Genomic DNA, 22,105 nt, shown 5'->3' on the forward strand with positions numbered 1-22,105 from the left:
GTGAGTCTGAGGACTAGGAACCTCCTCTTTTTTTTAATCTTTATTTTTGAAAATATTACAGATGTCCCCTTCTTTTTCTCCCCTTGGCGCCCTCCACCCTGCTTCCGCCCCTCCCCAGGCCTTCACTACACTATTGTCTGTGGCCATGGGTTATGCATATATGCATATACATTTTTTTGTTTAATCTCTTCCCACCTGCACTCCCTTCCCTCTGAAATATTTCAGTCTATTGCATGCTTCAATGTCTCTGGTTCTGTTTTGTTTATCAGTTTATTTTGTTCATTAGATTCTACATATAAGTGAGATCATGTGATACATGTAGGAACCTCTTATAGTTCTTTTGGTTTGGGAAATTGGGAGCATGTTAACAGCTGTGTTTACTGAGATACCCTTCTTCTCTGTCCTTCCTCTTCCTATGCCTTTCGTGTGCTTTCTTGTCTTCTCAAAGGCTAAGGTGAGTGAGGGCCATGGGTCTTGGTGGCCTTATTGAATTCAGAAGAGTCAGGTGTGGGATGAATGAGTGGGGTGGGTCTTAGTTGTTTAAGCAGTATGGAGGAATACCAGATTCCTGACTACTATGGCCAGAGGCCTTCCTCTTGAGTCTCTGGAGCTCCCTTACCTATGAATTGGGGCTCTGGCACGTCCCTAGGGTATATACTTCTCAATTATAGATGCAAGCCACATTGTTCCTATGCCTTATATATGCCTGATTATTCATTCCCTCAGATGTATCTTAGTGTAGCTCAGATGTCACCCATTTTCCTGGATTGATTCCCACACTTTGTAAATGAGACAGGTAATATTTATCATCTTAAAGACTAGACTAGAGAGTAGGATTAATAAGAAATTTTAGTGATTTTGTTCTTACCCTTGAATATAATGAGTATATTCATCAATACTATGCTCTTAAGAGAGATGGCATATTTGAAGAATAGAACTTACCCAGAATATAGCTTGCTTACTATATTGGATGCACTAAGGTAAAGTAGAAAGTACATGAAGTTTGGCATAAAATAGGCTGGGTTTGAATCTTAGCTCTGCTACTTTTTAGTTTTGTGAACTTGGGGGAAGTTAACTTAATCTCCTAACTCAGTTTCCTTTTCTCTAAAATGTACTTTTCCAGATTATTGTAAATATGAAATAAATTAATTTTAGCCTGGCACACTAGGTAAGCATTCAGTAAATGTTTGTTTTCTTATCTGTACAAAAGTTGTCTACAAAGTTTTCAAAGGCCCTTTCAAATTTAACCAAATTTTTTAAAAAATAATTTTTATTGATTTCAGAGAGGAAGGGAAAGGGAGAAATAGATAGAAACATCAATGATGACAAAGAGTCATTGATTGGCTACTTCCTGCACACCCCCAACTGGGGACCAAGCCTGTAACCCAGGCATGTGCCCAAGAATCGAACTGTTGACCTCCTGGTTCATAGGTTGATGTTCAACCACTGAGGCACGCTGGCCGGGCTAACCAAGTATTTTAATGCAAAATTTTCTCAATTCCCATTGAAAAACTTTTTTTCATTCTACTCAGGTTTTGCTCTGTACTGATAATGCAACCTAAATGATTTCTGTTGGATTATTGCTGTCTATATCTCATTCATGCACTCGTCCTATCTATCTTTTACTCTCTCTTTCATTACAAAACATAGGTTACTGAGGGGCCATGTATAACTCCTAAGGTATTTCTTCCAGGCCCATAACAAGAAAAGGTTTTTGAAGTGTGTTGGGCAGATTGGGTCAGGGGGGCTTGGGTGAGTGATGTTGCCTGGGAAGGCCTTATTTGCTAATAGGCCTACAGCTTCCACCAGGTGCTTTCTGGTAAGTTAAAGCCTGGGTTTTAGCCATCCTTCCCCAGGACATTCTAGCCACGAAGTGGCACATGGTTTGCCTAGTGTATGACAGCATGGGCCCAGTTCTTTGGTGAGTCAGAGCCTTAGACCTGAAAGTCTTCTTCCTTCCTTCTCTACCCATCCCATGCTGTGTCAAATGGCTAAAGCAAACCTGGCAACTATTCTCCCTCCTGAGCAGTAGCTGTAGTTTGGTGCAATTAGAGGGTCTTCTATGAAGAATAGGGTGTAGGTAGTTCCTCTTCATTATTCCAGTTCACCCTCTCATCATTGCCTTTACTCATATATACAAATTTTAAAATAATAAGCCCAGTTCATTACCTCTTAACCTGAGGAAGATGCACATGAGTGATTGTCCTTACTCATTACTACTCTCAAACCCAAATGTTATTAGAGTGTTGCATAAGTTTAACCTGTCATAATACAATTATGACTGTATAGAAACATAACAGTAACCATATTTTACTTCCAGCTCTAAATGATGATAGTCAATAATTTATTTTCACTCAGCCATTTCTGCCTAGCTTGTATTGTATCATCGTACATTCAGCTTAATACTTTATTTAAAACTGCTTACTTTGCAGTTTCCCATAGAGCCTTTCATTTTTTGATTTTTTCTTCTGTCCCATAATTAGTTTATCTGCTCTGTCATCCTTTAAATTCTGTTTGACCTCCCTGTCTCCAAAACACTCTTCTCAGTCAGCCTTGCTTGTTAAAAAAAAAACCCCACAAAGTAACATGTTGTTTTTTTTAAAATAAAATTAACATGTTCATTGGGAAAAAATTGGAAAATATAAAGAAGAAATAAGTTCCCTAAAATAAAGTTCACCACTCAGAATTAACCACTGTGCACATTTGGTGTGTGTTTATAGACAAACATTTTTTTAAACCCTCCCTGAGGCTATTTTTCCATTGATTTTTAGGGAGAGTGGAAGAGAGAGAGGGAAAGACAGAGAGAACATTGATGTGAGAGAAACACATTGATTGGTTGCCTCCTGCACATGCCCTGACCAGGGCCTGGGCCTGGAAGGAGCCTGCAACCGAGGTACGTGCCCTTAACTGGAATGGAACCCAGGACCCTTCGGTCCACAGGCTGACACTCTTATCCACTGAGCCAAACCAGCTAGGGCTATAGACAACTTTTAAAAAAATGTTTTTATTGATTTTTGAGAGGAAGGGAGAGGGATAGAGAGATAGAAACATTGCTGAGAGAGAAACATCAATCATCCCCTATTGGGGATCCAGCCCATAAGCTGGGCATGTGCCCTGACCATGAATCGAACTGGTGACCTCTTGGTTCATGGATCGACACTCAACCACTGAGCAACACCAATCAGGCCTACAAACAACTTTTTTTTTTTAATATTTTTTATTGATTAAGATATTACACATGTGTACCCTCTACCCCCCCCCCCCCCTCTCATCCCCTCACCCCCCGTTGTCCGTGTCCATTGGTTAGGCCTATATGCTTGCATATAAGTCCTTTGGTTGATCTTTCCCCCTTGCCCCCACCCTCCCCTACCTTCCCTCCAAGGCCCGACAGTCCAATCAATGCCTCTCCATCTCTGGATCAGTCCTTGTTCATCAGTTTATGTTGTTCATTATATTCCACATATGAGTGAGATCCTGTGGTATTTATCCGCTCTCCAGTTCCATCCATGCTGTGGCAAATGGTAAGAGTTCCTTTTTCTTCTTCCTCTTCTTAAAGAATACCTTTCAGCATTTCATATAATGCTGCTTTGGTGGTGATGAACTCCTTTAGCTTTTTCTTATCCGTGAAGCTCTTTATCTGACCTTCCATTCTGAATGATAGCTTTGCTGGATAAAGTAATCTTGGTTGCAGGTTCTTGCTATTCATCTCTTTGAATATTTCTTGCCACTCTCTTCTGGCCTGCATGGTTTCTGTTGAGAAATCAGCTGACAGTCGAATGGGTACTCCCTTGTAGGTAACTGACTGTCTTTCTCTTGCTGCTTTTAAGATTCTCTCCTTATCTTTTGCTCTTGGCATTTTAATGATGATGTGTCTTGGTGTGGTCCTCTTTGGATTCCTTTTGTTTGGGGTTCTCTGCGCTTCCTGGACTTGCAAATCCATTTCTTTCACCAGGTGGGGGAAGTTTTCTGTCATTATTTCTTCAAAAAGGTTTTCAATATCTTGCCCTCTCTCTCCTTCTGGTACCCCTATAATTCTGATGTTGGTACGCTTGAAGTTGTCCCAGAGGTTCCTTACACTGCCTTCATATTTTTTGAATCTCTTTTCTTTTTTCTTTTTCGGTTGGGTATTTTTTTGTTTCTTTGTATTTCAAATCTTTGACTTGATTCTTGGGATCCTCTTGTCTGCTGTTGGATCTCTGTAAATTATTCTTTATTTCAGTCAGTGTATGCTTAATTTCTAGTTGGTCCTTTTTCATGTCCTCCATGGTCTCACTATACTCCTTGAGGGATTCATTAAATTTATCGGCGGTTTCCATAAAATTCTTGACAAACCTTATAAACGTGGCCTTGAACTCTATATCCAGTCGTCTGGCCTCCTCCGTTTCTGCCAATTGTGACCTGTTTCTTTGTCTCCGCATTTTGGCTGCTTCCCTGTGTTGATAGAATGGCCCTGCGCTCCAGGTGTCCCGTAGGGCCCAGTGGCTCAGCCTCCCCAGTTACCTGGGGTGGACACTCTTGGTGCACTCTTGGTTCCTTGGATGTTGTAGGATCACTGGGAGGAATTGACCTCCAGGCCAATTGGCTGTGGGAAGCAGCTGTGTCTGAAGTGGGAGAATGGTCCCCCTCTGACCACTGGGTACAGTGGCTCCTGGATCTAAGGAGGTGCTAATTCAGCTCCTGACTGAGGCCTCACAGCTGGGGCCACGAAGAGGCTCAGCTGTGAAGCAATGCAAGCCGCTGCGGGGCCTTGGACCTTCTCTTGGAAGTTCCAGGTCTGGCTGGCCCGGCTGCAATTAGGTAATTATCAGGTTGCAAAGGGCCGGGGCATTCACATGCAAAAGCCTCTGCCCCAGCCTGGGTGGGGCGGGGTCTCAGGTAGTCAAAGGGCGGAGAATGCAGCTATGGTGATTCTCCGCGCCCGGAGTGGCGCGTCTCAGTGTCCCGGTAACGGCTGCAAGCACCTCTGAGGGAAAGCTGCCCTCAAGTTCGCCCGCTGCCACCTGACAGAGCAGCTTCTCCCCGTATGAGACCTGGGTCCCCAGAGACTTGCTGGAACCGGAGTTCAGAGCAGTCCGGAGCTTGTGATTCAAAAAGACAGCCGCATCCTCAGGTGCCACCGCCTTTCCGCGCGAGCCGCCGCCGTACCTCTGCACTCAGCCTCCGCAGCTCCTCTGGCTCTCAGCGTGCTTTTCTTTTCTTCTAGTTGTAGAAATTACACTCAGCCAGCCTTCCTGTTGTTCGGTATGATGTTTGCTCCGACCTTTGCCGTATTTTTCAATTGTTGTGTGGGACGGCGATTTCCCGGTCTTTATCTATGCCGCCATCTTAGTTTCTCCAAATTTTTTCACTTTCGCCTACAAACAACTTTTAAAATGAAATTGGTCAAGATGTTTTTGGGTCTTATTGTTTTCACTTCACATTGTATTACAAGTACTTTATTAACTAGTCTTTGAAAATAAGATTCTTTAAATAGCTGCATAATATTTTTATCCTCAGAGAACACTTTCCTATTTCTCCAGCCTGTTCTTTATTGATTCTTCCTACCCTATTGTCAGTGAATAAATCTATTTGCTAAATCATTGTTCTCTTCAGGATAGGGAAGAAGGTATCTATAATTTATCGAATACCAGGCATTGGGTAAGGAGTTTATACATCTCTTAAATCTCCCAACAACCATGTTTTACAATTGAGGAAACCAAGATTTAGAGAGATTAAGTAATTTGTTAAAGTTATTCAGCAAGTGATGGAGCCAGGACTCAAACCCAGGGCAGTTTACTTCAAAGTCCATGATTTTTCACCACACCATTTTGCCTCATAGCATCCTCTGATGAGCTCTTATTGGTATTGAAATTTCTTAATCCCATTTCCTATTAGGTATCACTAAACCAATCAAAATAGCACTGGTATGAAGTTCTGGGCCTAAAAAACAATAAGGCAAGGCTTAGAAGAAGCTAAGTTGTTGACCAGAAAGCTGTGAGGACGTAAATTGTCCCATAACTTTGATACTTTCTGCTTCAGGAATCTAATGAGCATACACATTAGATGCCTCTCTACTAGAAGGAGCAACATTTTTAAGATTCCCCAAAACCTGTCCATAAAGTTGTTTCAAGCTGTGTTTTCTCAATAAATGGATTTGTCTGCATGACCTTTTTCTTCAGTGAGTGCTCTAAAGGGGCATCTCTGTAGTTCTTACTCCCTTTCCTAAATAGAAGCTAAGTTATATGATTTGTGCCACAGCCACCTGATTTATATGATACCAACACATCCCTCAGTATGTCTCGAGATGCCTCTGTATTTCAAGATGAGAGCAATATGTCTGTCCTGGATATTCCTACTACCACTCCAGAAAAGCAGGCGACACAGGTAGGATATTCTTTTTCTCTTTGTGAGATTGGTAGTATACATCAGAGTGGGGGAGTGGTGGTGGGGGTATATGACATGTGTCAAGGATAATTGAGCTCCTTGGCTCTGGGAATACAGGTTAAGAATGTGATTTCAAGGTGGGAAGGTGGCAGGTCGCATGATGCTCCAGGGCTGAGGTAGGCTGGGTGAGGAAGACTCTGATGTAGATATTGAAAGGTATAATGATGATGAAGAGGAGATGGGAAACCAAAGATTCCAGCCCCAGTGAGTATGCTTACAGAAACCTATGGTTACATTATATCTTTATATCAGTGGTTCTCAACCTTCTGGCCCTTTAAATACAGTTCCTCATGTTGTGACCCAACCATAAAATTATTTTCGTTGCTACTTCATAACTGTAATGTCGCTACTGTTATGAATCATAATGTAAATATCTGATATGCAGGATGGTCTTAGGCGACCCCTGTGAAAGGGTCATTCGACCGCCAAAGGGGTCGCGACCCACAGGTTGAGAACTGCTGCTTTATATGATATAGAAGCCCCCACCAGTACAGGGCAGGCCAAATCCCAAGGCATTATCAGAGAGTCTCCATAGTGAGTCCTAGTCTGACTTTAATCCTTCAAACCAGATAAACAAGCCTATCCACCAAAATTACTCTCTACTGCCTGTCCCAATGGGCAAAGTCAGGCACAGCAGAACTTCAGGGAAGGCACAAGTGTGAAAAGTATATGATACATCAGAGCAACCTGACAGGTGACTAAAAAGAACAGCTGTATTCAGAGACAGAGTTCAAAATAATTGCTCTGCTACTCTACTGTATGTATGCTATAATCTAAATTAAAATTATTTATGAAATTAGATTAAATTTTTTAAATTGGCTGTTTCTAGTGGTATCAGAAGACACTTCTTTATTTTTACTAATTTTTAAAAATCTTAACCTGAGGATTTTTTTTTTTCATTGAGCTTTAGGGAGGGACGAGGGTGAGAGAAAAAAGAAATCAACGTGAGAGACACATTAATTGGTTGCCTCCCGCTTAACCGAGGTCGGGAATAGAACCTGCAACTGAGGTACTTGCCCTTGACCAGGAATCAAACCAGAGACCCTTCTGTCCGTGGGCCAGTACCCTAACCACTCTGGCCGAGGCAGAAGATACTTCTGATCTGAAGCCAGAAATCCTATCAGCTTATCTCAGTCAGGGTTCTACTGGAGAGTGCAAAACACAAAAGGATTTTTTTCTATCTCAAAATGTTCAACTCAAGCTAAGGAAAGTTTGGATTAGAATGGAAGAGGCTCCTTTTGATGATATAGTAAGAGTAGACCAAGGACCTTCCTGTTCTTTGGTTTTTTTACCCTTACTGTGATTTCCAAAGAATGAATGGGGGAAAATGCATATGTATTGAGCTGTGTTAACAGCTCCCACTAGCTGTGGAGTTGGCTAGGATATCAGGGAGGGGCATCTATCCAGAGTGAGAGCCCTCATTAACTCCTCCTACAGGCACGTCCCTCAATGATGTGCTATTTGTGTTCCTTACTCAGATGCGCCAGGGGAAAACTAAGACTCCAGCCCCAGTGAGTATGCTTATAGAAAGCTATGGTTGCATTATACCTTTATATGCTAGGAGCCCAACCAGAGGGCAGGCCAAATCCCAAGGCGATATCAGAGAGTCTCCATAGTGAGTCCCAGTCTGACTTTAATCCTTGGAACCAGCTAAACAAGTCTAGCTACTAAAATTACTTGATTTCTTGTGAGGCAGCTAGGGAGGCTGTTGGTGTCTGGTCTCTTACTTGAGTGATTGATTGGACTTTGACCCCCAACTGGTCCTATTCAGGAAGGTGAAGATGCAGATGGTGATCTTGCAGATGAAGAGGAAGGAACCGTGCAACAGCCTCAAGCCAGTGTCCTGTATGAGGATTTGCTTATGTCTGAAGGAGAAGATGATGAGGAAGATGCTGGCAGTGATGAAGAAGGAGATAATCCTTTCTCTGGTAAGTCTTGCTCCTTTGCTTCTGTAACTGGGTAGCTCACCATAGCACCCTCAGGACTGGATAGGAGGCTCTTGGCCACATATGCTCTTTTAATGAAGTTCTAATACTAGTAGACCTCAGAGTACAGAGCACTCAGTGGTAGGCTGATCAAATTCATTAGCCTTAGAGGAAGTTAAGAAATAAAACACAGGAGATACAAAAGTTGACAGTGCCTAAGTAGCACCTTTTATTTGAATACTTGATAAAAACAGAAAAGAAGTGTTAAATGTAGCAATAGGGAAGTAAAATTAAGAAAAAAGATCCTGTTTTGAGATGTTTTGTGGGTCAGTGGCAATGGCAAGAGAAAAGTATAGGAGAAAAAGATACAAGAAAAACAGATAGATTGAACTGAGATGGAAAAGAAAAAACGGTTATTTGGATTCAGTTTCTAAACTACAGATCTTGCCATTGTTGACCCTAAGTGAGGTGAGAAGTCCAGGCAAGATACCTATATAGATGTGTGGGGGTAACTAGTTTTGGAAGACCAAGCCAAAGATGTTAATTCTGTCAAGCTTACCTCAGAATCTCTTTTCACAGCTATCCAACTGAGTGAAAGTGGAAGTGACTCTGATGTGGGATCTGGTGGGATAATACCCAAACAGCCCCGCATGCTTCAGGAGAACACAAGGATGGGCATGGAAAATGAAGAAAGCATGATGTCCTATGAGGGAGACAGTGGGGAGGCTTCTCATGGTTTGGAGGATAGCAACATCAGGTAATCGACAGCAACATGCTACAGGGCTGTGGCATCAGTGCCCAGCTATGATGTCAAAGGGCCCAGCATCAGATTACTTTCATCCATCAAACATTTCCTGAGCGCCTAGAAGGGCCAGGCACTGTGGTAGGCCCTTGGGAATACACAGAGGAACAAGATTTATCCTGCCCTTGAGGAGCTCACAGTCTAGTGGAAGAGACTGATACAAACAAAATCATTACAAATACAATGTGATAAGTGCTACAGCATAATTTAAGTACGAAGTGTCAAATCACCAGTGAGGAGGAGGTGTTTCACCCTGCTTGGGAGTAAACCGGGAAAGTTTCACAGACAGGGAACATTTGAACTGGGCCTTACAAGATGAATAATAGTCTACTAAGTAGATAAGTCGCAGCAGGTGAGGAGATCCTTAGTGATGTAACAATATGTTCAAAGGCACAGAAATGTAACAAAGTATGTTCCAAAGTGAAGGGAGGTTGTTGGGCGATATGGCTCTAAAGGTAGCAACGTTTTATATTGCAGAAGACCTTAAATGGCATGCTAAAACATTCGGATTTGAGGTAATGGGAATCATTTATAGAAAAGGAAGTAACATCAAATTTGTGTATTAAATAACTATGAAAACGATAAGGATCTCAACTGGGATCTGTTAGGGAGGAGAAAGGGACATATTCAAGAGCTATTTAGAGGGTAGATGGACTGGATTTAGATCAGGTAAAAAATGAATGGGAATGTCAATGAGATGGGAAGAACAGGCATAAGGTGGGGTGGGAAAGGAGGAAAAAATGAATTTGTGTTTGGACATGTTGGATTTAAGGTACGTACTTATATGATACATCTAGCCGGAGGTAGCCCGGAAGCAGTTAGAGTCTTAATTTATTCATTTAGCAAATATTTATCACGAGTACAAAAGTCACTATGATATGGTCCCTTCCTCTGTGGAGTTCATGGGGGACCTAAAACAGGTCAACAGATGACTGACCGGTCACAGTGTAACATGAAAAGTGCTGTGATAGGCAACCACAGGATTTTTCTGGGGCTTGGATAGGAGTGGGGTAGGGGAGCTGGTTAGAGAAGGAAACAGCTGAATCAGAAATAAAAATTTTGAAAGTATGCATCCATTTTGACCCCAAAATTTCATGTGTAGGAAATGCTACGGGAATAATAAAACACCTTCATCAGAATGTTTGTACAAGGATGTTTATCACAGCATTGTTTCTAATAGTGGGAAAATTAGAGACAGCTTAAACGTCTTAGTGAGAGACTGTTAAGTAAATTATGTCACAGCCATACAGTGGAATACCTTGCATCTATAAAAATTATTCTGTAGATGTATGTTTATAAAGATGTTCATTATAATCATTAGTGACAAAAGCAGATTCCTAAAGAGTATATAGATGATTCTAATTTTGTAAATAAAAAATGTTTAAACATTTAAGTGAAGTGCATAGAAAAAAAGTTGGAAGATCGTATATACCAAAATATTACCTCTGGGTAGTGGAGTTATTGGTGATTTTTTCTTTTTTTCTGGTTGTATAATCTGATTTTTTTAAACCAATGAACGTGCATTATTTATGTGATTTTTTAAAGTAAAATTAAGAATAAACAAACAAACAAAAAATAAAGCACACTCTGGCAGAAGTGTGATTAATTGAAGGAGAGTAAGACTAGAGGCATGAAGACTGATTTCAGTGGTGATGGCCAGAGATAACAAAGGATTAAGGCAAGGCATGCAGAGTAGGGATGGGAAGAAGGGGATAAAGACAAGATATATTGAAGAGGTAGAATCTTTAGGACTGTTGATTATTTGGAAATGTAGATGAGTAAAGCAATAAGTGGTAGATGAAACTATGAGGCTATCAGAGCATTTATGGTCACATAAGCTGGCAGTGTGTTGTTCGAGCATAGTAGAGTTTCTTTCATTCTGCTTCTTGTGTATATGCAGTTGGCAAGTTGACGTTTTTGAACAGGATCACTTTTCTCTTAGGGACCTGTAGAACAGTCCAGAACTAGTCACTTTAGTGTCCAGGGGAGGTGAGATGGGCTGATCCCTTGGTAGCACCAAAAACGGGACTGGTCAGCTAGAGGATGATGCCCGAGCTTGAGAGATGACATGTTTCTCTTCTCAGTTATGGGAGCTATGAGGAGCCTGATCCCAAGTCGAACACCCAAGACACAAGCTTCAGCAGCATCGGTGGGTATGAGGTATCAGAGGAGGAAGAAGATGAGGAGGAAGAGCAGCGCTCTGGGCCGAGCGTGCTATGCCAGGTCCACCTGTCAGAGGACGAGGAGGACAGTGAGGATTTCCACTCCATTGCTGGGGACAGTGACTTGGACTCTGATGAATGAGGCTTCCTTTGGGCCTCCTTGGTCAGCCTTCCCTGTTCTCCAGTCTAGGTGATTTAATTTGTTTATATTTGTACAGTGTCTGATCCTGAAATCACCAGATTAATTAACACCTTAGCCTTTAAAAAATAGTAAGTAAATAATAATGAACTAATCGCCTCTCCTGATCTTCCTGGGGCAATGTCACCCTTTGGATTAAAATCAAGCAACTCCCTTCCCCCTTACACTGATAAAAATAGAGCAATCTCCTCCTCCTTCAGTGCTTGCATTTAACTTCATTAATTGATCTTTGTATCATTTTTCCCTGAGGAAGGAGGAGAAATTATGAAAGGACTAATAGCTTTATGTTCTCTTGGTATATTAGAAATTTTCCAAGCATGGTATCATTTCAGTTTTCTAGCAGGCTGGAACAGGTGACAGCCCCCCTGCTGGGACAGGGAATTGGGTTCTTTCTGGTGGTCTCTATGCCACACTGAACACATAAACCTATTGAACAAACTGCCCATTATTTTATTTATTTGATTATGCAGTGCCTTGTTCCTAAATGGGTTTGAGGCAAATGATTACAAATCTTTGAAACAGCCTGTTTGTCAGAAGTGATATGTTGCCATGTAAATGTGTTCTGTCCCCCACCCCCACGAGAAATGATAGGAAAATGTTAAGTTCCTTGGGGCAAAGACTGTGTCTTCTGTTTCTTTTCATGCTTAGGATATGGTTCTGTGCATAGTAGGTACTCAGTAAATGTTCCTAGAATCATAAAATTCTCAACAGATTTGTTATTAAACATCTGCTTTATCATAAGCACTCTATCAGATCCTTGGGATGCAAAGCTAAATAAGACACAATCCTTTAACCCAAAGAGCTTACCATCAAGTTGGGGGAAGGGGAGTGAAATTCAAAACATGTTAATAAAGCATTACAGTTCTGTGAGAGAAGTGCAATTAAAGAGCTAGATATAAAGTATAGGAGAAAATAGAGGAGTGATCATGTCTGAAAAAGTCAGGGAAGTCTTCCTTGAGGTCATTTATAAGCTGATTGTTGAAGAATTAGTAGGAGCTTGCTAGATGGGAAAGTCCAGGCAGAATGTAACATGAAGTGAAAAGGCTGAAGTCTAGAAATGGCAGAGTGTGTTCCTAGTTTGTTTGTTTGTTTGTTTGTTTGTTTGTACCTGCCTTGTTCCAGAAAGGATTTAAGGTGGTTTAGTTCCAGTCCTTTAATGCTGGATTGGCTAGAGAGGAGACTGGAAGATGGACAGTAAGCATATAGGGAGCTTTGATTTTGATGCTAATTAATATGAATTTTATAGGAATTGAGGAGCTCTAGTGGAGTGATATAATCAGGTTTTTGTTTTAGAAATTTTCTGTACATTGAATGAAGAAAGAAATTGAAGAATCATGTAACAAGTGTGATCCCATTTTTGTAAAAGACAAAATCATGTGTGTCATATTTATATGTGTTTATATATATTTGTGTGTGCAAAGGAAAGGGTCTAAAAGGATATTTGCTAAAATTGTTCACAGTGATAACCTCTGGGGAATGAGCTTGGAGGTGAGGGGGCTTATATGGTTGTATGTATGCTGGGTGGGGTACTGTGCTTTTATTTCTGTATTGTTTGAATTTTTTACAAGTATGTATTATTTTTGTAATAAAAATGTTTTTAAAAAATGAAGCAGTAGTGTGGAGAGTGGTTTGGAGGGGAGCAAATCTAGTTCAAGTAAGGAGTAATGGGGCCCAAACTAAGGCTTTGGCATTAAGATGGTAAGATCGGGATGAATTCGAGAGATCTTTAAGGAATAGAATCAATAGAACTTGATAACCAATTAAATTAGCATTTGGGGGTGGAAGAAGACAAGGAATGTAAGGTGGCTTTTAGAATTTTGGTTTGGGAGAGTGAGTAGGTTCAGGGTATTCATACATTCGTTCAACATTTATCAACCTATTTTTATCAAGCAGTCTGCTAGATGCTGATACAGAAATAAAATATAGTTTCTAATTGCAGAGAACTTAGATTTAGAATAAGAGGTAGATATGTAAATAAGTTGAATAAAAAGTGATCATTGCGATACATATTTACAAGGTTCTGTGGTGAGAGGAAGGAGTTACCAACTGCTTACGGAGTAAGAATGGGAAATCTTCAAAAGGAGACCCTTGTGATAGATTATGAAGAATAGGAAGGAGGGAAGGGAAGAGGGCATTCTAGGCAGAGAGAACAGGACTTAGGGGCATGAAACTACATGGCGTATTCATGGGACAAGTAGTTTTGGATGGTTTGAATACAGAGAACATATGTAGCATAGTGATTACAAGGCTCAGGATCAAATCCTCATTTTAGAGAGATCACTCTGGCAGCAGTGTGAAAATGGGTGGACTGGGGAGTGATGCTGGAGGAGTATAACAGAAACTTAAAATGGCTGAGGCATTGGCAGTAGGGGGAATAAGAAGTGCATCTTGGTGACCGATTGGATAATGGAAAGTAAACAGAATCTAAGTTTCTGACTTAGGTGACTAGGTAAATAGTGGTGCCATTCTCTGAACAGGGTGAGGGTGGAAGGTAGGAGAAATAGCTAAGCCTGATTGGAAGCATGCAAGTTTAAAGTATCCCATGTAAGTATCCTATAAAAGGCCAATATGCAAATTGACCAAACGGCGGACCGACCAGTTCGCTATGATGCACACTGACCACCAGGGGGCAGACGCTCAACACAGGAGCTGCCCCCTGGTGGTCAGTGTGCTCCCACAGGGGGAGCACCACACAGCCAGAAGCCTTGAGCTGGCTCATGGCTGGTGAGCACAGCAGCTATGGCGGGAGCCTCTCCCGCCTCCACTGCAGGCGAGTGGTAAAAAGTGAGGGATCCCTGACTGTGAAAGCCCTGGACTGCGAGAGCGATGTCTGACGGCCAGCTTAGGCCTGATCCCCCGGACATCTTCCGAGGGCTCCTGGACTGCAAGAGGGCACACACCAGGCTGAGGGATCCCTCCCCGCCCCCCAGTGCATGAATCTGGTGCACTGGGCTTCTAGTGATAGGTATAAAATTTAGGGTTTGTGCAACCTTGGGAGTAGGTGAGATCGCCCAGGATGCATGTGTAGAGTCAGAAGAGCATGGAGGACAGAATCCAGTAGAAGAAGAATATTTATGGGTGGTGAGAAATGGAAGGAAAACCTGAAGAGTGCTATCTCTCAACCCAAGGAAGGAGTTTTAAAGCATAAAAAAGACAACGTATATTCCACAGAGAGGTGAAGTACAATGAATCCCAAGAGACAGCCTTTGGGTTTTGGTAACTAGGAAGTCCCTGGTGTCCTTAGTTAGCAAAAGCAGCTGTAGAGTCATAGTGAGACTGGAATCAACCAGAACAGGGTGAGGAACAGGTGGAAGATGAAGAAATGACAATAGAGATCATACTCTACACTTTCAAGAAGCTAGGCTGTGAGGAATAAAAGAGGGAGAGTCTTAAGATGGAAGATAAATAAGCCTGCTTACATCAGCTTAGGATTGAAAGCAATAGAGGAGAGGTTAGAAAAAAGCAAGGGAGGACAATTGTGGGAAAGACCTTTGTGAAAACAAGAGGGCATGTTAGTTACCATTCCCTCCTGTAGGAGAAGAGAACTTTCCCTGATATAGAGGAAAGGATGGAAGTAGTTATAGATCAGTGTGTAGATAAGGGAGATAGGAAGTCAAAGAAGTGCATAGTTCATAGCTTCAGTTTCCTGTGTGAAATAGGTAAGATCATCCTTGTGAGAAAAGTGAAAATGGGGCGGCAGCTTGAATACTGAGGGAGATAAAGAAAAACTGGAAACCAGCTAAATGTTCCTCAGTAACAGAGATGTTGAATTATGATACATCCATTCAGTAAAAAAATAAAAAAAAATGCAACTTATAAATCACGAGGAAAGTCTATATGAGCTAAAAGGGGTAGATATTTTTTTTTTATTATATAGTTCCTGGAGTACAATGTGATCACTCTCAAAAGTAGTTACTATCCATCTCCATTCAATTGACCACCTTCACCCCTTCGGCCTAACTCCCTTCCCCTTCGGTAACCACCAATCTGATCTTTGTATCTGTGAGTTTATTTTTGTTTTGTTTTGTTCACTTTTTTAGATTCCTCATATAAGTGAAATCATATATTATTTCTTTCTCTTTTTGACTTAATTCACTTAGCATTGTATTCTCAAAGATATTCTTGAAAAAATAAGTGATAGAATGGTAGGCAGCATTTAATTTCATTTCTTTGGGGGGAAAAAGATATAAATCCATGTTTGCATATTCACAGAAAAGATTTGCCAAGATGCAGTTCAAACTGTTAACACCTGTGAGGTAGAGTAGGTGGAGGGCTTGTTCTTTTCACTATAAACCCTTCTATTAATGTTTAAGTGTTTCTTTTTTTAAATGGTCACTGAGGGAAATGGAAACTGGGGTTGATTAAGGATCTGTAAAAGGATTGTTGGGTGTTGAATGTACCAATGAGGTTAGAGACCATTAATTTAAAATGGTACCAATGTACTTTAGTACATGATTTTCTCCAGAGGTACTTAGCAACACAGTTGTCAGAGTATAGAAACAGAAAAAGGTAATGCAGTTTGGGGCGAAGACCTGGATAAAAGAGACAGATTGGTGAATTTCCTTTCAATAACCATTTCTTTTTTTAAAAAAAAAATAATTCTTGCCGTGGTCAATTTGGCTCAGTGGATAGAGTATCGGCCTGCGGACTGAAAGGTCCCGGGTTCGATTACAGTCAAGGGCATGTACCTTGGTTGCAGGCACATCCCCAGTGGGGAGTGTGCAGGAGGTGGCTGATCGATGTTTCTCTCATCGATGTTTCTATCTCTCTCCCTTCCTCTCTGTAAAAAATCAATAAAATATATTTTAAAAATAATAATTCTTTATTGTTGAAAGTATTACATATGTCCCCCTTTTTTCCCCATTGACCTCCAGCCCACCCCCACACTCCGCCCTTGGCTCTCACCGCCCCATTGTCTGTGGCTATTGGCTATGCATATATGCATACAAGATCCTTGGTTGATTACTTCCCACCCATCCACCCTCCCCAGACTTCCCTCTGAGATTCCACACGCTGTTCCATACTTCCATGTCTCTGGATCCACTCCATTGATCAGTTTATTTTGTTACTTAGATTCCACATATGAGTGAGATCATGTGGTACTTGTCTTTCTCTGACTGACTTATTTCACTTAACGTGATACTCTCCAGGTCCCTCCACACTGTCTCAAAGGGTAAGAAATTCTTCTTTTTTTACTGCTGCATAGTATTCCATGGTATAAATGTACCACAGAATTCTTATCCACTCATCTACCGATGGGCACTTGGGCTGTTTCCAGATCTTAGCTATTGTAAATTTTGCTGCTATGAACATATGGGTGCATATATTCTTTCTGATTGGTATTTCGGGTTTCTTTTTTTTTTTAAATTAAATCTTTATTTTTCAGATTATTACATTTGTTCCTCTTTTTTCCCCCCATAACTCCCCTCCTCCCAGTTCCCACCCCACCCTCCGCCCTCACTCCCCACCCACTGTCCTCATCCATAGGTGCACGATTTTTGTCCAGTCTCTTCCCGCATCTCCCACACCCCTTTCCCTCCCAAGAATAGTCAGTCCATTCCCTTTCTATGTCCCTGATTCTATTATGATCACCAGATTATTTATTCACTTGATTTTTAGATTCACTTGTTGATAGATGCATGTTTGTTGTTCATAATTTGTATCTTTACCTTTTTCTTCTTCTTCCTCTTCTTAAAGGATACCTTTCAGCATTTCATATAATACTGGTTTGGTGGTGATGAACTCCTTTAGCTTTTCCTTATCTGTGAAGCTCTTTATCTGACCTTCAGTTCTGAATGATAGCTTTGCTGGATAAAGTAATCTTGGTTGTAGGTTCTTGGTATTCATCACTTTGAATATTTCTTGCCATTCCCTTCTGGCCTGCAAAGTTTCTGTTGAGAAATCAGCTGACAGTCATATGGGTATTCCCTTGTAGGTAACTGAGTTTCTTTCTCTTGCTGCTTTTAGGATTTTCTCTTTGTCTTTTGCTCTTGGCATTTTCATTATGATGTGTCTTGGTGTGGTCCTCTTTGGATTCCTTTTGTTTGGGGTTCTCTGCGCTTCCTGGACCTGTAAGTCTATTTCTTTCACCAGGTGGGGGAAGTTTTCTGTCATTATTTCTTCAAATAGGTTTTCAATATCTTGCTCTCTCTCATCTTCTGGCACCCCTATAATTCTGATGTTGGTACGCTTGAAGCTGTCCCAGAGGCTGCTTACACTATCTTCGTATTTTCGGATTCTTTTTTCATTTTGCTTTTCCAGTTGGGTGTTTTTTGCTTCTTCGCATTTCGAATCTTTGACTTGATTCTTGCGCTCCTCTGGTCTGCTGTTGGGAGTCTGTACAATATTCTTTATTTCAGTCAGTGTATGCTTAATTTCTAGTTGGTTCTTTATCATAATATCGAGGGTCTCATTAGATTTCTTGAGGATCTCACTACATTTATCGGCGGTCTCACCAGTCTTTTCGAGGGCCTTACTAAGTTTATCGGCAGCTTCTAGACAGTTCTTGAGAGACCTTAAAAGTGTGGTTTTGAGCTCTATATCTTCCATTTCTGACATTTGCGTCCTGTTTCTTTGTGTCCGCATTTTTTTATCTTTTCTTGGTGCACCCCCTAGTGGTCTTTGTGTGAAGTCTTGTTGTAGTTAAGCCTTGATTGTTGTCGGCAATAGTGGGGGTGATTTGACCTCCAGGCTAACTGGCTATGAGAGATGGTATTTTGGGTTTCTTAGGATATATTCCTAAAAGTGGGATCACCAGGTCAAATGGGAGTTCCATATTTAATTTTTTGAGGATCCTCCATACTGTTTTCCACAGTGGTTGCACCAGTACACTGCATTCCTATCAGCAGTGTACTAGTGTTCCCTTTCTCCACCTCCTCATCAGCACTTGTCATTTGTTGATTTGTTGATGGTAGCCATTCTGACAGGTGTGACGTGATATCTCATTGTAATTTTAATTTTCATCTCTCTGATGATCAATGACTTTGAACATTTTTTCATATGTCTCAGCCATCTGTATGTCCACTTGGAGAAGTGTCTATTTAGGTCCTTTGCCCATTTTTTAATTGGATTGTTTGTCTTCCTTTTGTTAAGTTGTATGAGTTCCTTATAGATTTTGGATATTAACCCTTTATCAGATGTATCATTGCCAAATATGTTCTCCCATACAGTGGCCTCCCTTTTTGTTTTGTTGATGGTTTTCTTTGCTGTGCAGAAGGTTTTATTTGTATATAGTCCCATTTGTTTATTTTCTCCTTAGTTTCCTTTGCCCTAGGACAGTGGTTTGGCCCCTTGACTGTGGCTCTTCCACAAAGTACCACGTGCGGGTGCGCACGTACAGGGAACGTTGTGGAGTGAAAGAAGATGCAGTGTTGAGGATTGAGAAAGGTATGTTGAGATGGTTTGGACATACAGAGAGGATGAACAAAAGGAGATAGACGAAACAAGTATACAAGACGAGTGTGGATGGGAGAGTTGGAAGGGGTCTACCTCAGCGAATATACCTCAACAGATTGAGGATGTTTTTAGCAAAGGCCAGCTTAGGAGTACTCTAGTTAAGTTAATAACAATGTACCTACCTATATAGTTTAAGTTTAAAAAATTTGGCTCTCAAAAGAAATTTCAGTTGTTGTACTGTTAATATTTGGCTCTGTTGACTAATGAGTTTGCCGACCACTGCCCTAGGAGATATATCTGTAAACATATTGCTCTGAGAGATAGATGTCTGATATTTTGCTGCCTTTGGTTTCTTCTACGATTTTTATGGTTTCACGACTTACAGTTAAGTCTTTTATCCATTTTGAGTTTATTGATAAAACTCATCTTGTGTATGGTGTAAGTTGGTGGTCTAGTTTCATTTTTTTTCATGTATCTGTCCAATTTTCCCAGCAGCATTTATTGAAGAGACTGTCTAGACCAGGGGTGGGCAAACTTTTTGACTCGAGGGCCACAATGGGTTCTTAAACTGGACCGGAGGGCCGGAACAAAAGCATGGATGGAGTTTTTGTGTGAACTAATGTAAATTCAAAGTAAACATCATTACATAAAAGGGTACGGTCTTCTTTTTTTTTAGTTTTATTCATTTCAAGCGGGCCGTAGTTTGCCCACGGCTGGTCTAGACTCCATTGTATGCTCTTGCCTCCTTTGTCAAATATTAATTGAGCTTAGTGGCTTGGGTCAATTTCTGGGTTCTCTGTTTCATTGAGCTATATGCCTGCTCTTTTGCCAGTAAAAGACTGTTTTGATTACGGTGGTTTTGTAGTATAACTTGAAACCTGGTATTGTGATTCCTCCAACTTTGTTTTTCTTCCTCAAAATTGTAGCTATTTAGTGTCTTTTTTATTCCATATACATTTTTGGAGTTTTTGTTCTAGATCTGTGAAATATGTTTGTTGGTATTTTTTTTTTTCGATGGAAACGGCTCTTTATTCACATTTCTCACTCGGGGCTGGGACGGTGGCCATGCAGCAACTGTAAGATGACTCAGGGCCCGCCGCCAGGAACCCGCAGACAGGAGGCGAGCTCCCATGCGCAATGCTGAGGCTGTGAGGCTGAGTTCGCTGGGGAGAGGGGCAGGCAAGCAACAGAAGGCTCCGAGGCGAGGGCGTGAGGGGAGGGAGCCGGGGGCCTGGGGCTGGAACCAGAGCCAGAGGGAGCACACTCCCCCCCCCCCCCCCCCCCCCCCCCCCGGCCCCCGCCCACTGCGGGGAGCCAGAGGTCCGCACGCGGGGACAGCTCCATGGCAGCGGCCTTTGCCCCGCGCCGCTGTGTTCAGGGCCCAGCAGAGCAGCATGGCGCGTGGAGACAACCCCTGGATCTGACCCCTCGTGGGAAGGACGCAGGGCCCTCCAGCCCAGCCATGTGGAGCAGGACACAGCTGGCAGGACCTGCAGAGGGTGGGGCCCCAGCCCCTTGAGAGCCTGGGCGCCCTTTGTCTCCTGCCCGCGCTCAGCACTGAGCGACCTCTGGAGTGGGGGCGGGGTTCCCAGGTGCCTCCTCTGCACGGCTCTAGAACAAGGCCACACGGTGGCTCCCAGCTCAGCACCCGACCGGGGCCTCCTACGTTGACTCAGGCCTGGGAGCTGGGCTGGCTGGCCGGCCTCTTCGCGGGGCCTTTCCTTTTCTCCAGGTCCTGCTGGATCTCCTGGGGGAAGGCCTGGAGGTTCTTCTGGACACAAGGGAGGCAGAACCTCTTGGAGTATAACAGACTGCATTCCTGTCAAATGGGTGCAGTCCTGCTTCGCCTGGCTGGGTTTGGGGGGAAGGGACTGAAGGACGCCCCAGGGTTAAGGCAGCTCCAAGCACAGGGCCTGGCACACCCATGCTCGGGAGAGCATGGTCCCTTGTTCGGGCCCACACACACCAGCTGGCCGCAGACACTGCACCTGGAGCCCAGGATGAGGAACCTGTCCTTGTCTGGGGTGAAGGGGTCCTTCATGACGTAGCTCTCCTCCAGGAGGATGACAGACTGGGTGTCGGGGGGCTTCTGCTGTATGGAGCTGCCAAGGCACAGAGCTGGCACTCAAACACACTCAGGGGACGGTGCTCTGCCTCACACGCCATCTTCAGCTGCCTCTGCTCTTGCTGTTCCCTCCACCAGGACGGCTCCCCCACATCTGCCTATGGAGTCTCCCTCTGGCCGCCTTGGAGATGTTTTGTCTTTGTCTCCACCGCCACCCGCACCCCCCTCCCACAGCGCCTGTGCGGCCCCGCCCCGGACCCGCCCCCGCCTGTTGTTGGTATTTTTTAAAATATATTTTTATTTATTTCAGAGAGGAATGGAGAGGGAGAGAGAGATAGAAACATCAATGATGAGAGAGAATCATTGATAGGCTGCCTCTTTCACTCCCCCTACTGGGGATCGAACCCACAACCTGGGCATGTGCCCTTGACCAGAATTGAACCTGGGACCTTTCATTCCACAGGCCAACGCTCTATCCACTGAGCCAAACCCGCTAGGGTGCCGTTGGTATTTTAATAGGGTTTGCATCGAATCTGTAGATTGCCTTGGGTAGTATGGACATTTTAATGAGGTTGATTCTACCAATCCATGAACACGGTATATTCTTCCACTTGTTTATATCTTCCTCTATCTCTTTTTTCAATGTCCTGTAGTTTTCCAAGTACAGGTCTTTTGCCTCCTTGGTTAATAAGTTTAGTCCTAAGTATCTTAAATTTTTGTTGCAGTGGTAAATGGGATTATTTGTTTAGTTTCTCTTTCTAAGAATTTATTGGTGTATAAAAAAAGCCATTGATTTTTGGGTGTTGACTTTGTATCCTGCTACATTGCCAAATTCATTTATTAAATCTAGTCGTTTTTTTGGTGGACTCTTTAGGGTTTTCTATGTACAATATCATGTCATCTGCAAAAAATGAGAGTTTTACTTCTTCCTTTCCAATTTGGATGGCTTTTATTTCTTCTTCTTGTCTGATAGCTGTGGCTAGGACTTCCAGTACTATGTTGAATAGGAGTGGTGAAAGAGGACATCCCTGTCTTGTTCCTGTTCTTAGGAGAAACGGTTTTAGGTTTTGCCCATTGAGTATGAAGTTGGTTGTAGGTTTGTCATATATGTCCTCTGTCATGTTGAGATATGCT

At 42.4% G+C, this 22,105-nt stretch overlaps 1 protein-coding gene and 1 pseudogene across 3 annotated transcripts in view; one reads left to right on the forward strand and one right to left on the reverse strand.

Moving 5' to 3' along the window:
* TAF1 (TATA-box binding protein associated factor 1) overlaps positions 1 to 13,110 on the forward strand; it is an 83,446-nt gene extending 70,336 nt beyond the window's left edge. For both annotated transcript variants that reach the window (XM_081080852.1, XM_081080853.1), the window contains exons 35-38: positions 6,238 to 6,363; positions 8,195 to 8,351; positions 8,928 to 9,105; positions 11,235 to 13,110. In XM_081080852.1, the coding sequence (XP_080936978.1) occupies positions 6,238 to 6,363; positions 8,195 to 8,351; positions 8,928 to 9,105; positions 11,235 to 11,454 (681 nt within the window). In that variant the 3' untranslated portion in view covers positions 11,455 to 13,110. The remainder of the gene's footprint in view (positions 1 to 6,237; positions 6,364 to 8,194; positions 8,352 to 8,927; positions 9,106 to 11,234) is intronic.
* A 7,468-nt stretch (positions 13,111 to 20,578) lies between these two features.
* Positions 20,579 to 21,194, reverse strand: LOC308511334 (cysteine-rich DPF motif domain-containing protein 1-like; annotated as a pseudogene). The gene is made up of 2 exons: positions 20,858 to 21,194; positions 20,579 to 20,725 (listed from the first exon to the last, which is right to left on the reverse strand). The product of its transcript is annotated as a cysteine-rich DPF motif domain-containing protein 1-like (transcript).
* Between the last annotated feature and the right edge of the window lie 911 nt (positions 21,195 to 22,105).

Source organism: Myotis nattereri, assembly GCF_964212035.1.
Source record: "Myotis nattereri genome assembly, chromosome: X".
NCBI classification, from domain to species: Eukaryota; Metazoa; Chordata; class Mammalia; order Chiroptera; family Vespertilionidae; genus Myotis; species Myotis nattereri.